We start from the raw sequence: 17,112 nt of genomic DNA, 5'->3' as shown, positions 1-17,112 counted from the left end.
TTAATTAGTCTTTTTACTTACTGGATACTTTCACCTCATGACCTGTAACGAGGTCACAATACTAAAATACAAGGACTGAATCCGAACTACAAAGAGCATCAGTAAAATTGTATTCTGGTACAAAATGAACAGATCATAACTACTAAAATTATGGTTTTATTTAAGAAAAAAAAAAGTCAACACCTTTGCAATCTCAGTACATCTCCCGATTGGACAGATCCGACCTGTCGTCGGTCCAACGGGCGCCACAACACACAGTCCCTTATCTGAGTCCCAGTTTCTTCTTCTCTTTCTGCTTCTTGCGCACCACTTCCATGTTGCGGTCCTTCCACATGCTCTTCCTCAGTTTGATGGGACGACTGCCAACATACTTCCCTGGACAAAGAGCAGCGGTTACAACTCAACTCCATCAACAAAGGCCTGCGCCCATCCAAACGTGAGCGTGTGCACAGACTGACCGTTCATCTCTCGCATGGCTCGGACGTAGTCGTTGGGATCTTTGAAGCTGACGAAGCCGTAGCCTTTGGTCTTTCCCGTGCGTTTGTCTCTCACCACCTGATGAGGACAACTCGTGAGGATTTCATTTGTCCACTATGTATGTACACACACACACAGCTAGAACAAAGAAAGATCAGCATTGTTCCTCGGTTCCATTCCCGTGACTCAAATGTTCTCGGGAACTGGGAGGAATGATGACAAAACTACAAAGACCAAGGTTAGACATTTAAAAAAAAAAAGTCATTAGTGTCTAAAGTAATTGCAGGAGGTAAACAAAGCAAATAAAACATTTTAAAAAGCCGACCTTAGCTTTGAGGAAAGACGGGTATCTGCTGAAGGCTCTGGCCAGGATGTCATCGTTCACCTCGTTGCCCAGATCGCCGCAGAATATACGGAAATCATCTGCAACAAGGAGCGAGAACAGGATTCACACGAAGATGTAAGGCGCATCGCGAAGGACCGCTTTCACTTCAGCATAACACCTCCTCTACTCAGAAGTCTGGAGGAACACTGGTGCTTGAGGCCAAATTACACAAAGTGGATCCATGTTCTCCTCCCTAGAACCCGCCCCTCTGTACCTGATTCCCACTCCAACAGACTGGAGTCCTCCCAGCTGGTCCCCGCTGCAGTACGGATACACTTCTTCACCTTCTCCGCCCTCGCTCTCCTTTTGTCCTCATTAGCACTTTCCACAGGCTACCCGAGAAAGAGAGAGACCACGGGTTCCTTAACAAGTTGCATGCTGATGACACCTACAGAGCTCCGTAAATTGAAACGCTTGAGACATCACCTCCTTGCTGTCCTCCGAACTTGTAATTTCAATACATAAGTCATATTTCGCTTCCTCGTTTTTACAATACGAGTGGTGAATTTACAAACAATTAAAAAGCAATCATTGGTGAAAATGTAGGTTTAATCCTTTCTAATGCAGTTCTTAAAATGTACCTCGTGGGGCGGCTCGGGCTCGGGCATGCTGGGTCCAATGACGGCGCCGTCGTCGCTCTCCTTCTTGTCCAGTAGACCGGCTGCCATCACGGCCGCCTGCTGCTCTGCAACCCGCGCTGCCAGCTCCTCCTGAAAGAGCCACATTAGACACACTTGTGATGCTCCAACGCCCTGCAGACCCTGAACCACCCACGTTATGTGCACGTTGTCAACATGAGACATCCCGACTCCTTTATATTGCCATCGGACCGCCAGATCTTTCTGGTGCGTCACCTTTAGGATTAGTCAACACAGTTGCAGTGGTTTCTTTGTTTTTTTTAAGTATATCGGTTACTTATTAATTTCTCTTTCAAACCAGAGTTGTTGAGTTTTATTTTGTTCCTGTCCAGTTTAATTGAATGCGTTTCGATGATCAGGTCAAATCACTGTTGTCTGACTGGAGTCTTGTGGCTTTGAGGACAGCATATTAAAATTGTATGTTAATAAATCATAATAGTTGCCCAAAGCCCTGTTGATTTTATTAATTATCTACTTCAGAGTAATTTGTCGTGGGAATGAACGCTAACTGCAACTTTCCAACTGAAGATAAAAGCCAGATATTAGTTTTTCTTTCTTTTTACATACCAAAATTAGCATGACAGTCTAGTTGTTCCTAATCTTCTCTTTTAAAGTACATGACTTAAATATATACCATGTCACAAAAGGTACCCGTCTCTGTTCACGAAAATGATGCCGTTGCTGGTGTTCAGACCCACATATATAAACACAAATATATAACGTTCACATGAAGCGACAGAACAAGTCCATAAGAAGCTCCCATAATGCTTCAACGTGCAAATACCATGCGGGCTTGTCTCTGAGCTCGGACGTCAATTCTTTTATGTCCAGACGAGGCAGGAGGAGCAGAGTACACCGTCGGTGCCGCCTGGATGATCGACGGCGTCTGTTTGACGGGAGGTGGGGGTCCTTGTCTTGTGGGTGGGGCTGACCCCATCTGGACCATATTGCGGACCTGGGTGAGATGCACAGAGGGACACGGAGAGAACTTCAGACGGACTGCAGGATAACTAAAATAACAGCGATGACGAGAGAGAAATCCTCAGAAGAGGAACCGCTGACAACCTCACAGAAGACATGGAGCAATATTGCGCACGCCAAAAGCTGTTTCTGACCTGAGGTGGAGCGGCCATGTGCTGGATGGGCTGAGAGGGACCCGGGGGTGTCTGGCTCTGCATGGAAGGAGGCAGCATCATGGGAGGAGGTGGAGGAGGCCGGGGCATAGGAGGTGCTATTGGAGGACCACGCATCATCGGCATCCTCTGACCAACTGTCAACGCATACGTATGAACAACGGCACAGAATCAAGCAGGGACACCCGGTGAACTCAAAGGTCATTTAAATATCTAAAATTCAGTCGCGTCACAAACTCAGAGTAAGAGGCCCGTTCTCATGAATGTATTGTTTGAGACAGATTTATTGATAATCAATAACTTAAAACCACTGAGAACGTTTCTGCAGGGTGATACTGCCGTAGAAGTAACCTTACCGGGTCTCTGCAGGATATGGGGGACAAAGGCTGGTCTCAGCATGGGAGGACGTACTGGAGGGACTGGGACAGACACAAGACCCAGTTAGAGTAGAAGAGACGCATGACAGCAGCTCCTCTGAAACCTTGGTTGGTATCCGCATATGTTAAGCCTAACTCTGAGACTCAATAATATACATATAAATTATATCACTTGAAAATTATAATAATTGATTGAAAAAAAATAAAAATAAACACACAAATTGATTGATATGTGAAAAACTAATAGACAAACACTAAGTATATTTGCCTGGTTAAAACACAAATAAAAATAAAATCTAAATGAATGTAACACGTGGTAGTGAAAGGGTTAAAATATTAGGAATTTAAACATTATGGCCATTCCTACACAGTTCTTTATTCATGCATTTAGTATTCATATATGCAGCAGAATAATTCTGAAACATCATAGCGGGTCTCAACAAAAAACAAACAAAACTACTGTGAAAAACTAAAACTAGCAAACACTGAAAATGCACTTAAAAACTAAATTAAATACAAATAAAAAAAACAATTCTCAATATCATAAACGGGTATATTACGGCAACGCCCTCGTCAGTGTTTATGTTCACCTGGTCCTGCACAGACCGGTGGTGGAGGACCCACAAAACTAGCAGCTCTGGCTTCTAATGTCTGCTGGACCTACAGAGAGAGAGAGACAGAGAGAGAGACAGAGAGAGAGAGAGAGAGAGAGCGAAAGAATGAACGGCAGCAAACCAAAGTGAAAGATGGAGGACAACGAGTAGACTTCATTTTGCCAAAGAAGCACACGTGTTACTTTAAATTCATGTCTGAGCAGCGCCTCACTGTCCAGTCACTACGAGAGCGGTACTGACCTGTCTGTAGGTGTTGGTGCCGATAATGGCTCGCACCATTTGAACCGCCGGGACAGAGAGCGCTATGGGTACCCCGTCCATCGCCGATGGGTTTTCTGACGCTGGCACCGGACCGCCGAGAACCTCCTGCTCGAACCTGCAGCGAGGAGAGAGTACAGAGGCAGACTGGCGGTTTACTAGAGGAGTCTCTCTTGAGCCGTTTTACCCAAGATGGAGAAGACATGAAAGACTTTTTAAACTGCATACCACAAATACATCAATAATAGTAACAGTTCCTCCATGTCCAGATACAATATACATGCTGCTGTTGCTTGGTAGGAACAGGTTAAAGCAGGTATACTCACAGAGCCATTTCAGCCTCCATCTCTTTCAGACGCTCCTCTCCAGACTTGAGCGCCATGCTGTGGGACAACATGGATCAAAAAACAGCCATATATCAATGGATCTCACGTGCACAACAAAGTGACTGCAGTTTGTTGTTTATCATATTGATTATTATTATTGTATCATTATGTTTATTGTATTTATTATGTGTAGTGTCTATTGTTATGCACCTTTCACAGAGTTAAATTCCTTGTATGTGCAACATCATTGGCCAATAAATGATTCTGAACACAATACAGATTCAATGCAAACTACAGGCAACAAAACACATGTGGTCACTGAACATGAAACAATAATAATAACTTTGAAAGGTAGCAGTGTTAGCAGCTTCACTAAATCTGTCTTTATTTGAATGCTCCGGATGTGAATGTGATCAATAACTTACCTTATTGATAATGCTGAGTTCCCCTAACTCGCGTATAGCTGAGCTCCGTAGCTAAGCTAAGCTAAGCTACACGAAGGCTACTAACCAGCTAACCGCTAACGTGCGGCTAACCCCGTGAACTGATCAATTATCTTATTGATTACTAGTTAACCTCGTGACCTTGTAGCGACATACACGTGTAACTGGAGTAGATATAACAAACTACATGCTCAACGAGTTGGGTTCACTTCTTGAGGGTAGGAGCCGCCATCTTCTTCGTCTTGGGTTGGTTACGTTGCGGTTGGCAACCAGTGTTTTGAGTCACGACCGCCCCCCTCTGGTCCGGAGGGTTGATGACATGTACGCGGCTGCACAGAAAGCGCTCTTTTTATACTTTGGTGCATTACCGCCCCTAACTGGTCGGGAGTGTGGATCAAAATTACTAGTATTCCCAATATTCATGAAATTAAAACAAAGAAAACACAAATAAAACTAAATTTGATAAAGTATCAGTTATCCCCTCTGTGGCTATGATGTAGTAATGAGGTACAAATGGAAAGCACAGGTGGCGCTATAACTGGGTGCTAACTAAAGAGATGTCTACTAAAAGCTGTTTAATAAGAATAAACCAACTGTCTCTTTATTTTTCAATTGTCAATATTTATTGCTTCATGAACAACACACGCTCATTCTTCCATGAAGGAACGTTTGGTTCTAAAATTACACAAATATAACAAGTAATGCATGATGTATACAACCGGGTTGCAAATTAACCATACACATTCAATATCAGAGGAAATAAACAACATTAAAGACAGCTGTATAAATAACCTAGATAATTTAAAAAAAGAAAAAGGTAAATACAACTAAAACTATGGTTTAAATACGCTTATACTGCCATCTACTGACACCTTTACGCAGCGTCTCCTTATACAGTGTCACTCGAGAAACAGCACAGTACGGTGGGGAAACAAATAAATAAATAAATGTACATGATAACATCACAAAAAGACTTTGATTGAACTATATTACGAACTGCGTTGCATTAAAACAATGCAACGATGGATGAAAGTAAAGCCTGTGATTGGGATTAGTTTGAAACGGCGCGAGCATTCACCGTGACGTCACGAACAAGGAAGAGGCCGAGGGACTAGCTCCGCCCCCTTTTCTCTCCCCCCCCACCCCCCCCCCCGAGCTCTCCGAGGCTGAAAAGCAGGTTCGTCGAGTCGAGTTTGACAGCTGGCAGAGAAACAAAAAAGCACCATGATCCGGACCGTGTTTTCGCGAAGCCTTCCCAGACTGAGCCGACCGCCGGCGTGTCACTACTCCGCGGGTGCAATCCCCGAACCCTGCAGCCAACCGGAGGTCCACTATGACAAGGTAAGTCAAGCTGCAGCGAGACGCAACAGTTGCGTCGGACTCTGGCCAGCTGCGCAGTTAAATGCGCACTCATGCAGAACCGATCAGAAACTAATTGTCCGTTTGATAAAGTAGGTTTGCTTTGGCTTGGAGCACGTGCTCGAGTCCAGGACCCAGCCTCACTAACTTTCTATTGAACTCCGTACTCTGATAATGGTGCATGAAGTGCTGGTTAAGGAGCCAACAGAGTAATGTGGCAGTCGGGAATCTGGACGCACTTCAACTGTGCACGAGATCCGTTTTACATCGTGAGGTGAAGGGTGAGGTTATTGCAGTATACACCGCGTCACTTATTAACAATGGGTGGCGTGATGTTTACACACGTACTTTGTGATGTTTACACTCGTACTTTGTGATGTTTACACTCGTACTTTGATTTTACACTCTTACTTTGATTTTACACTCTTACTTTGTTTGTTATCCTGCGGCAGAATATATATATATATATATATATATATATATATATATATATATATATATATATATATATATATATATATATATATATATATATATATATATATATATATATATATATAGGTATTTCTGCAACAATCAGATCAAATATAACCTGTATGAATTTGCGTTTTCAAAGTGAAGTCTTTCCTTGGCAGGTTTGGTCCTTCCTGTTCAGTTTTTGGCAAGAATCTTGGAGGTGGATTATCAGCGATTAATAATTAATCCATACAAATCTTTATGGAGAGGATAATAAAGTGGATTCGAATTAGGTATCGAGAATTGTGGAAGTTCTTTCTGGTATTGGTATCAACTTCTAATGTTCTGGTATTGTAACTTAAACTAACAGACGGGCAATGATTGTGGTTTAAGAACTTTTGTTTTGCACACAGTATCTTGCCATGCAGGTTTGTTATAGTTTTTCTATAATCAATGTACCTATTACTCTTAAACACTGGCAAAAGCCTGCAGGAAGTGGATATTGATGGTTCTACTGTTTCTGGGAAGAGATGTTCACGTTTAATCTTTTTAAAAAGGTAATTCTATAACTTTTAAAGGACTTTTGTACCTTTTTTTCTTTTGTCAGATTTGTTGTAGCTCATTGCTATAAATCTTACTGTATCAAATACAGTGTCATGATTTTGTTAGACCCACATCACTAACTCTTAAACCTCGTCAAAAATGGAAAATTTAAGAAGTGGCAATTCCAACACATCATTTCATATTTGTTTTTATTTCCTAAAATAAGTTTGACTTCAGCAGTGAACACAATGGAGCCCTTTTCAATTATGCACTTTAATGTTTCAGCTCTTTATCAACAACCAGTGGGAGGATGCGGCGAGTGGGAAAACCTTCCCTACCATCAACCCAGCGACTGGGGAAGTCATCTGTCAAGTTGCAGAGGCGGACGTGGTACACACACACACACACACACACACACACACTTTACCGTCTTTAACCCCTTCACTATTTGATCCCCTAAAGACATGTTTTCACTGGAGTATTCCAACTCACAAAAGTGAATCATGTTACATTTACAGGCAGATGTGGACAAGGCAGTGAAGGCAGCTCGTGATGCCTTCAGGTGGGGGTCACCTTGGAGACGGATGGACGCCTCTCACCGCGGTCTGCTAATCAACCGATTGGCTGATGCCATTGAGAGGGATTCTGCCTACCTTGCTGTGAGTCAATGTTAAATGTCAAAACAAAAAGGAACCCGTTTCATAAGACATAGAATAGACCAGTACAGATTTTCTAAAACTGACTATTCTGTAGTTACATTTCTACATTACTGTAGCCAGAGAACAGCCGCTACGGTTGCTGTTAGCTAGTTTAGACGAGTGCAATAAACGGATGCAATGTCCAGTTTCTAATGTGAAAGGTAATTTATTTCTGATATACATTTTCCAACACAAACCAAAACATACTCTCCAAACCCATTTGTCTTAACCAAAAATAAATCAAAATCAAAAACCTGCTCACGTCTGCAGGCCCTTTATCTTGATGTCAGAGGTTATTGCCACAGAACTGCATGTCTAAACACACCGGCTCCTAATTGTTAATGGCAGGAGGTCATAAAATGTACTACATATCATATAATGGAGCCAATAAATCCAGAATAAAAATAAACAAAAAATTCCCCTACGGGTGAGATCACTAATAACTTATATTTCAGCTTCTTGTCACTTGCCTGTCCAGCGTGCTAGTCTTGGTTTGCACCTGTAGATCTCTTCCAAGTAACCAGGAGCTGTAGCAACAAGTACAATGTCTCCTGGAACATTTGCCGGGGAAAAACATTGAAAGAAAAAAACCCTGTAGTTTTATTTTGAAGGGGATCTTTTTATGCAGCGGAGTGCCGTCTATTCGCACTTTTTTACGGGTCTGATTTTGTTTTCTTTGGCACTCCATTGTTTGAGTTTAAGGCGGCAGTGATTGACAGGTAGCGTGTGCCAAGTTGGGTCAAACCATCCTGATATGAGGGAGACTGAGTTTTTAATTTATAATGAACTTTCACATTAATGTGACACCCTGTGTTAAATGTCATAATTGCATGTTTTCCTTCAAAGATAAAAGAAAGCAACAAAACTATATTATGGCTCCAACACCCTGGTTAGCATGAGTTTATTTTAGCATGCAACAACGGTCGCAACGGTGCAAAAGATGGCCGCCACTCCCACCAGCCTGCTTTGTTAAATTTGAATGGGAATGTTGGTTCTACCATTAGTCATCCATCATTCATTCAACCTTATTGATTAGCTTGCTTTGGTACGCAGCTGTCTCTCCTACTGCTTCCTACTAACAATAACTGCATTTTGTGTGTTTTTCTATGATATTTGGAACACATCACATGATATTGCACAGTGCAAAACGTACATTGTGTCGTGTGCACAGGAGCTGGAGACCCTCGACAACGGGAAGCCGTACGCCATCTCCTACACTGTGGATCTGCCCACTGTGGTGAAGTGTTTTCGGTAAAGTCACAAAATGCCTCAGTTTAGAAGAACAATACAGTTTCATCCAGCTCTTTGGTGTAAGACATAAGAAGCAGTAGCTCTGCTTCCATTGTTATGCTAACGGGGGTCAACACCTGTTGTCTTCAGGTACTACGCAGGCTGGGCTGACAAATGGGAGGGAAAGACCATCCCGATCGACGGAGATTATTTCTGCTACACCAGACATGAACCCATTGGAGTCTGTGGACAGATCATACCGGTAAGGGGGGTTGGGCAGTGGGAAGGGAGACAAATAGTTCAAATATTATAGCTCTGGAATGGGCCAAAAGTGAAAGGAGGCAACCGTTTCATTGCTGAATGACCACAGATACACAGAGGGAGAGAGGCTGTTGAGTCTTAAATGTTCTCTATCGTTCCCCATACACCTCTGCTGTAGCTGCATCCACCCTTTGGTTTGCTGTATATGAAGCACGGTTACCCATATTCTGTGCAGTTCAGCTATGTTAATGATCCTTCAAAATAAATGCATGTTGTAATGTCCGTATTCTTTTGTAATACTTTTTACTCCTTATGTTTCTCTCCCTGCAGTGGAACTTCCCTCTGTTGATGCAGGCTTGGAAGATTGCCCCTGCCCTGGCGACCGGTAACACCGTGGTGATGAAAGTGGCCGAGCAGACGCCACTCACAGCGCTCTATGTGGCCAGCCTGATTAAAGAAGTACTGCGTTTCTTTTTCCCCTCAGTGATTTGACCAGAAACATTTAAAGGATGTAGTGGTAGGTGTAGTTTTCAGCCTCCGAGGCCGCCACCTGAATCACTTAAACCGTCGTCGAGCTGGGGCCAACTTTGAATGTTACTACTTATTGTGCCTTTACATGCACAGTCACACGGCTGTGACCTCTTTTAGATGTCCACAATTATAACCAGCAACAGTTCTCAAGCTTTTGTTGACTTGGTTCTGTTTCCAGGTGGGTTTTCCTGAAGGTGTTGTGAATATCCTGCAAGGCATGGGACCATCAGCTGGCGCTGCCCTTGCAAGGCACATGGATGTTGACAAGTTGGCCTTCACCGGATCCACAGAGGTAGGACAGTTCTCAATTTTTTGGCCTTTAGTCAAAACACCCCATGGCAATCGGTAGGGTGGGGGGAGAATGACATCATACCAGTTGAAGCTAAGGTGTCACCACCTCTTTCTCTCCCCATCTGTGTCAATCAGGTCGGTCACCTGATCCAGCAGGCGTCCGGCAGCAGTAACCTGAAGAAAGTCACTCTGGAACTGGGAGGAAAGAGCCCGAACATCATCCTGTCTGACGCCAACAGTGTGTTCTCCCTTAACCTCTGTGTTTGTCTGCTAGTCACCGTTAAACATTACCGGGACTGATACTTGTTACCCGGAGAGGTTGAAAGGAGATATCAAAGCGTCAAAGCCAGTGGCGCTAATTACCGGCACGTGTTAGCACATCATTAACTAGCGTTAGCAGTTTTATGCTAGTTTCCACCTGCTATAAATTGCTCTTGAAAGAGAGGATGAACCCTGAAACGCACAGGTTGATATAAAAGTATTTTTGAGTATTGTCTACTTTTCAAGAAGACTTTTATGGTGAAAGGTTGTCTTTGTCATTTCCTCGTCCAGTGGAAGACGCAGTGGAGCAGGCCCACTTTGGTCTGTTTTTCAATCAAGGCCAGTGTTGCTGTGCTGGCTCCCGAACATTTGTCCAGGCAGACATCTACGATGAGTTTGTGGAGCGCAGCGTGGAGCGAGCCCGGAGACGAGTCGTGGGAAACCCCTTTGACTTAAAGACCGAGCAGGGACCTCAGGTAACACACACATTCGCTCACTGTTGCGCACTGTTACACATTGTTGTCATTTTTAGGCGTCAGTTAAATGTTGCAATTAACTTAAAAACATGGACAACTCCCAGAACCGGACAACGCCGTGGTAGTGACCTGTCAATCACAAGGGAGCCCCGCCCTAAAGCATATTCCGCTTTATGGTCTATTTGACTCTAAATGGACCATAATTTACAAAATGAACATCATGCTGTATTGAAGAAGACTTGAAACTAGAGATTGAGAACATAAATTCATGTTTACAATGTTTACTGAGGGAATAAATCAAGAGAAGTATTTTCTCATAGACTTCTTTACAATCGGAGGAGTCGCCCCCTGATGGCCATTAGAAAGAATGCAGGTTTAAGGCATTTCAGCATTGGCTTCACTTTTCAGAACCGGAAGTTGCCGAATTAGATAAAAACAGTCAAAAGCCCTTTTCGCACTGTATTACCTGGGACCCCTACTAATTTGTATTAATTGCGCAGGGAGTCTGTGATCGTAATCCCGTACAAATCTGCCATGATGGTAATTGGTTAGGTAAAAACTGGTTAGGTAAAGGTTCCGCTGCAAAATACGTGCCATATTTTGCCAAACACAGAGGTCACATGACAAAACGTAATACGGTGCTCGGCTCGTGAGTTCGTGTAACGTACTTTTTCAAACACTCGATGCTGTTCCCTCTGCGATGGCCGGTCCAGGTGGATCAGGAGCAGTTCAACAAGATTCTGGGCTACATCAGCAGCGGGAAGAGAGAGGGAGCCAAGCTGATGTGCGGAGGAGGAGTGGCTGCGGACAGAGGATACTTCATCCAACCTACTGTGTTCGGAGACGTCCAGGACAACATGACCATTGCCAGGGAGGAGGTAGGATATGCCTAACTGAAAATGAATCAAACAAATAAAGGCACTACTTCATATCATTCATATAGTTTACGTACACCCTAAATAAATTGTTCTCCATTTAAACCATGGGTTTCTCTGCGTTGTTGCCATTGGTTTCTGTACACACCAATACATATTCATCAGCCTTTGTTTAGTTTGTACGTGCATCTTTCTGTCGGGTTGACAATCAGAGCCTGTGTGTACGTTAACGGTGAGGAGTTGGACCGAGGGATTATGTTACAGCCTATTCTCCTTCAATACTGGACTAATTTAAATAAATGTCCCCATTAGTCACGAACAAAAACAGGTTGAAAAACCAGTTACCAGTTAATAAATTCAGGCCCTGATGTCATTTAGTAAATACGTTAAACATCCTCCAAACGCAGATGTTTTAGAGGACGGTAAAATGTATATTTGCTTGTGTATTGATAGAAAGCTCCATCTGTCTTCTTGTTTCCTGTTCCGTCATGTTCTCCCTCACAGATCTTTGGTCCAGTGATGCAGATCATGAAGTTCAAAACACTGGAGGAGGTGGTGACGAGAGCCAACGATACTAAATATGGTCTGGCCGCCGCTGTGTTTACCAAGGACATTGATAAGGCCAGCTACGTCTCCAACGGGCTCCGTGCCGGAACTGTCTGGTAGGTCTGGTATTGATACTAATCTCATTACTGTGTAAACAGTCTCTGAGCTGCAGAGATATATATATATATATATATATATATATATATATATATATATATATATATATGCATGCTATATTACATTTGACTCATTATCAATATGCAGGTCTGGTGGATTTCTTTCTTCCCGTCATTGAGGTGTGTGTGTGTGTGTGTGTGTGTTCACTCTGCAGGGTCAACTGTTATGACGTGTTTGCCTCCCAGGCTCCGTTCGGAGGTTACAAGTCTTCCGGCAACGGCAGAGAGCTCGGAGAGTACGGCCTGGACAACTACACAGAAGTCAAAACGGTAATCGTTAGAAATGTATTTCGGCTCATCAGATGAACCGCTCAGAATCAGGACCTGCAAAGGTAGCAACATAGGAACTAACTAAATATTGTTTAAACTGTCTCTTGTCTATGTTGTCAGGTGATCACCAAGGTACCTCAGAAGAATTCTTAGATTTGAGCAGTGAACCCAGTCAGCAGCGACTTGTCCACCTGATTCAACATCATGACTATAAAGACACAACCTCCATTTGTAATCTGTGACATTTATACATTTTCATAATAAATGCACTTGAGGTGTTTAAACTTACTCCTGTCGTCTTTGTGTGTTATATACAGGGCACGTTAAAAAGGTGCAATGTGTAAGATAATGTCTCATCAGATGGCCGGGATTTACCTTTTGAAAACTTGCACCCTTGTTGGCGTCACTTCTGTTTTGCTGAACTGACCAGATTATTAGTCGAAACGTGCACATGGTGGCAGTTCTGTCGTCTCTGGTGCACGGTCTTTGTAGCATACATGTCATCGTTTCCATGAAATGTCCTTTTATTTATTTCCATTTTTAAAGGTCTCGTACACAACACAGTGACAATGTTACCATATGATGCATGCTGCAGTTACTGCCAACATGCATTTAAAAGGTGTAAAAACAAATAATCATACACACCATATATATACAAATTGGAAGATGTAAATTACCATACATTTATTGTAAATGCACTTAAAATGAAGATATGGTTCAACTTGTTAACAAGATGAGTTGTTTGAACTATCCATGTCTTCAGGAGAACAGTTGTTGAGGAGCTTCTGCAGAGGGGAGCCGGGCTCTGCCTCGATCAGCTGCAACTTCTTCAGCACTCTTAATGCAGATTGCCGATGCATGTTGTGATACCAGTTGTGGACGCACTCACCTTGCGGAACTGGCCCACAAAAAAGTTTGAGGATGTTTGTGGGAAGATCTCAGGCCCGATCACCACTCCGCCAGGCTTTCGGAGTGTTTACGGATGTGACCGAGGGTTACATTACATTACATGTCATTTAGCTGACGCTTTTATCCAAAGCGACTTACAATAAGTGCATTAAACCACAAGTCCAAACTCAGAACAACAAGAATCAAGCAAGTACAATTTCTTCAATAACGTTAAACTACAAAGTGCTATCAGTAAGAGACATTTAAGTGCTACCAAAGTGCTACTACGGCGCTACCTTCCCTATTCAAGGGTTAAGAACACCGGTCTCTGGATGGAAACAAAAACATGTCTGAATGAATGGCCAGGCTGCTGGTGGGACACGGGGAGCTGGGGTCGGCCGGGCCGCCGACAGGACACGGGAAGTTGGGGCCGCCATCTGAGCAAGTTCAGGTGTATGCCTGGCGATGTTTCTGAGGGTGCAGGCCGCAATGTATTTGAGGTCATTCTCAGGCCTCAGGCTCCTGAAGACCCAACACCAGCAGGGGGACAGCACCTGCATCTTTACATGCCATAATATAGTAGGCTAACGTTATACACCAATTACTTAGCGTTAGCTAGTGTAAAATACTATAACTTCCCCACTAACAGTGGCTTTAGTGACAAGTTACCTTACTGCAGCCTCCAGGGAAACAGTTGTTGGCTTTACAAACAGTAAAATATGTCTCTTATTGACGTGGATGCAACCCGCACGTTTCAACACAACCTTAACGTCGCTTCTGCAGAAAGCGCGGTCATGCTGTAACTTGAACTTTCCGGTGTTACGGTTTAACAGGCGACCCTGTTAACTGGCGACTTTTCACAATATAGCGGTCCTCGTGAATGCCGCTTGGTTTAAATGTTGTAATGAAGTGTCAACTCCTCTCATATACATAATAATATATACTATACAAATTAAACAATGCGGCATTCACGAGGGTAGCTACGTGTTCTCTTCCTATTTTCAACGGACGCGTTGGTTCAAAGTCGCCAGTTAACACGGTCGCTTCTTAAACCGTAACACCGGGTCCTCAATGCCGCGCGCCCAAAATGCGTTCGTCAACGTTTCCAAACTGCATGTTTTGACTGTCGCCTAAAGAATAACCACCCACTGCTCCAGCAACTGTGGAAAAATAAGTCTTTACAAGTTCTGCCATTAGACTAATGCAAGTGTAAGCTAACGCTAAGTCAGCTAGCGTTGGTTAGCTAACATTAGCAAACTCACGCTAGCTAACATTAGGAACAGGAGTTAACACTAAATATTTTACACACCGTTATTGTTTGCTTGATAACTTACCGTATTGCTCTTCAAAAGACTAAATGAGACTACACAATTTAAAATCCACGCCGTCTTGCTCTCTCTTCCACTGTGTCTTGAGTGCTCAGACCCCAGCCGTTATTTGTCACTTGAGTGTATCAAGTTGGTTTTACTCCAAATAATTAGTAAATTGGTTATTTTCGAAGTAAATAATACGTTAAATATAAAACAGTTCTGGTCTCATGCAGATGTTTTTGTATTTTCCAGCCTTTTCTTGTCATTGTGACGGTACTTCACTGATATTACCCCAATATTGTTTGAGAAAATATTTCCCTAATATAACAGGATTATATCCTTAGATTTACAACGTTATTATGAGATGTCTTTAGCCATCACAACTCCCTGTTTGTGCTGCATATTTATCTGATAACAAAAACTAAATCCCAATATTATAACAAGGTTGTTAATACCAAGGTATTACCTTATGTACCGTGACACCAAATCTCATTAGGGAGATATGAAAACCATATTGTAACAAGACAGAGATGGCTGTTGTTTGAACCACGGGTCACGTTTGAAGGCACTTCCTCTGTGTTGTCATATAAGCATGCATGGCATATATGTTTTCTCCATCACAATCAACAAGTATTGTTGATGCAACACAGAATCAAATAGCGCATAAAGGTACTTCTCAGTGATGGTGGATGCTGTTGTGCAGTCCGCTGCACAACAGCATGGGTTTTTTTGGTATACTAGTTTTTATGACTTTTTAGGAAATACTATACTTTTTTATGACTTTTTTAGACCAAGACTTTATTATTATACAATAACTAATTTTGAGATACTATACTGTGATTTAAATATTATTTTTTTATGACTATTTTTGACATACTTGGGGCGACTATGGGTCAGTGGTTAGCATGCCCGTCTTTCAATCAAGGGGTTGGCAGTTCAATCCCCGCCCTAGTCGATGTGTCCTTGAGCAAGACACTTAACCCTGCATTGCTCCCCGTAGCTGTGTCTACAGTGTATAATGTAAAGTGTCTTTGAGTATCTAGAAAAGCACTATATAAATTAAATGGATTATTATTATTATTATTATTATTATACTTAACTACGACTTTTTCAATGATTTCATTCACTGTATTATCCTTCACTTTGTTTTTTTACATATGCTTTTTTCTTTCCACGTAAGTTTTATTATGTTCATTTAAATATATTAACATTAAACATAAATACCAAAATTAGACTTGTCAGACAATAATGTAAGTAACTGTTTGTAAGAGCTTGATTGGGCTTAACTAAATCTATTTGATATGCCTTCCAAGGAACTTTTAATGACTATTTGTGAAAATATTGTCCCTTTGGTCCCAACCTTATTGGATTTAAATTGAGGATATCATGCCATTTCTCTGATATGTTCGGGTTGAATAGATTATTAGTCCCTCTGTTGCTAAGGAAGCTTTCACTACTTTACATGTTGGGAAAGTTGTCATCTGACTAACTGATGAATAACGCATTGTTTCCTTTGCGTGCTTTATTCGTCCTGCTTATGGTGCTGTGTCATAGTGCTCCCACCAGAGGGCAGCATGCACACATAATGCAGCGTGTCCAGGTGAAGGCGTTCAACTCCTCCCGTCTCCATCTTTGACACAGTGTGGAGCTCTTCAGCTTCTCCTGTATTCATCTAGGCTCAGTGGTGAGAGGAACGTACATCTACTCCAGCACTTTTCTTATGTACAACGTGGAGGTACTTATAATACTACAACATTTCTCTTCTAAATGTATATGATCACTTTATGCGTGGGTTTCTTTAGAGCTTCACACATGAATCATGAACTTACACTGTTTTGTCCTGGATTAGACTGAGCAGCATAGTACATGACTCCACCTCAGCCAGCTTGTGTCAATAATGATGATAATCCAATAATGTAAAACATATACGATGTGTACAGAGAACACTACCAACTTCTACATTTAGCTTATGAAACTTATGTTCAGTGCATTTCATTTACTTGTAACAGAGTATGTTTACACTGCTGAATTACTGGTATTATGCACATTAAGTGTGTTCACTTTTATGTTTAAGGAACAATCGATCTAGAAATAATCAATGGAACTGACTTGACTTCAAAACGGTGAGTAAATACTTTCTCCTTATGTTACGTTTACTTGAAGTTACTTACATGTCGTACTTACTTCATTTCGGGAAGTTGTTCCGACTTAAACACGAGTTAATTCAACTTGTTGGCTCTAAGTGAACCAAGACAATTAGGAAGCGCCCAACAACCCAGCAGACGACAGA

General features: G+C 42.3%; 2 protein-coding genes across 2 annotated transcripts; one reads left to right on the top strand and one right to left on the bottom strand.

Moving 5' to 3' along the window:
• Positions 1–140: 140 nt before the first annotated feature.
• rbm42 (RNA binding motif protein 42) lies at positions 141–4,951 on the bottom strand. Its single transcript, XM_034528563.1, has 12 exons — positions 4,634–4,951; positions 4,209–4,265; positions 3,865–4,000; positions 3,601–3,670; positions 2,990–3,052; positions 2,616–2,770; positions 2,285–2,455; positions 1,444–1,572; positions 1,077–1,194; positions 803–900; positions 459–555; positions 141–375 (listed from the first exon to the last, which is right to left on the bottom strand). The coding sequence occupies exons 2-12, from the start codon at positions 4,262–4,264 to the stop codon at positions 263–265; spliced, it is 1,206 nt and encodes a 401-aa protein (XP_034384454.1). The 5' UTR covers position 4,265; positions 4,634–4,951; the 3' UTR covers positions 141–262.
• An 862-nt stretch (positions 4,952–5,813) lies between these two features.
• LOC117727976 (aldehyde dehydrogenase, mitochondrial-like) lies at positions 5,814–12,912 on the top strand. Its single transcript, XM_034528557.1, has 13 exons — positions 5,814–5,992; positions 7,295–7,399; positions 7,528–7,668; positions 8,879–8,958; positions 9,088–9,199; positions 9,529–9,657; positions 9,908–10,021; positions 10,156–10,258; positions 10,573–10,757; positions 11,471–11,635; positions 12,137–12,294; positions 12,510–12,624; positions 12,745–12,912. Exons 1-13 carry the CDS (start codon positions 5,876–5,878, stop codon positions 12,775–12,777), a joined length of 1,557 nt encoding a protein of 518 aa, XP_034384448.1. The 5' UTR covers positions 5,814–5,875; the 3' UTR covers positions 12,778–12,912.
• Positions 12,913–17,112: the final 4,200 nt, after the last annotated feature.

Source organism: Cyclopterus lumpus, chromosome 25, assembly GCF_009769545.1.
Source record: "Cyclopterus lumpus isolate fCycLum1 chromosome 25, fCycLum1.pri, whole genome shotgun sequence".
NCBI classification, from domain to species: Eukaryota; Metazoa; Chordata; class Actinopteri; order Perciformes; family Cyclopteridae; genus Cyclopterus; species Cyclopterus lumpus.
The sequence above is the reverse complement of the archived record's forward strand: the minus strand, read 5'-3'. Positions and strand labels throughout refer to the sequence as shown.

Excerpts from the sequence above, each read along its gene's own strand:
- rbm42 (XM_034528563.1), bottom strand. The coding sequence starts at position 4,264 with ATGGCGCTCAAGTCTGGAGAGGAGCGTCTGAAAGAGATGGAGGCTGAA. Across the intron at positions 3,053-3,600 it reads ACCGGTCTGTGCAGGACCAG|TCCCTCCAGTACGTCCTCCC; the intron begins GTGAACATAAAC and ends TGTCTGTCCCAG. Across the intron at positions 1,195-1,443 it reads AGCCCGAGCCGCCCCACGAG|CCTGTGGAAAGTGCTAATGA; the intron begins GTACATTTTAAG and ends TTTCTCGGGTAG.
- LOC117727976 (XM_034528557.1), top strand. The coding sequence starts at position 5,876 with ATGATCCGGACCGTGTTTTCGCGAAGCCTTCCCAGACTGAGCCGACCG. Across the intron at positions 10,758-11,470 it reads AGACCGAGCAGGGACCTCAG|GTGGATCAGGAGCAGTTCAA; the intron begins GTAACACACACA and ends TGGCCGGTCCAG. Across the intron at positions 11,636-12,136 it reads TGACCATTGCCAGGGAGGAG|ATCTTTGGTCCAGTGATGCA; the intron begins GTAGGATATGCC and ends TCTCCCTCACAG.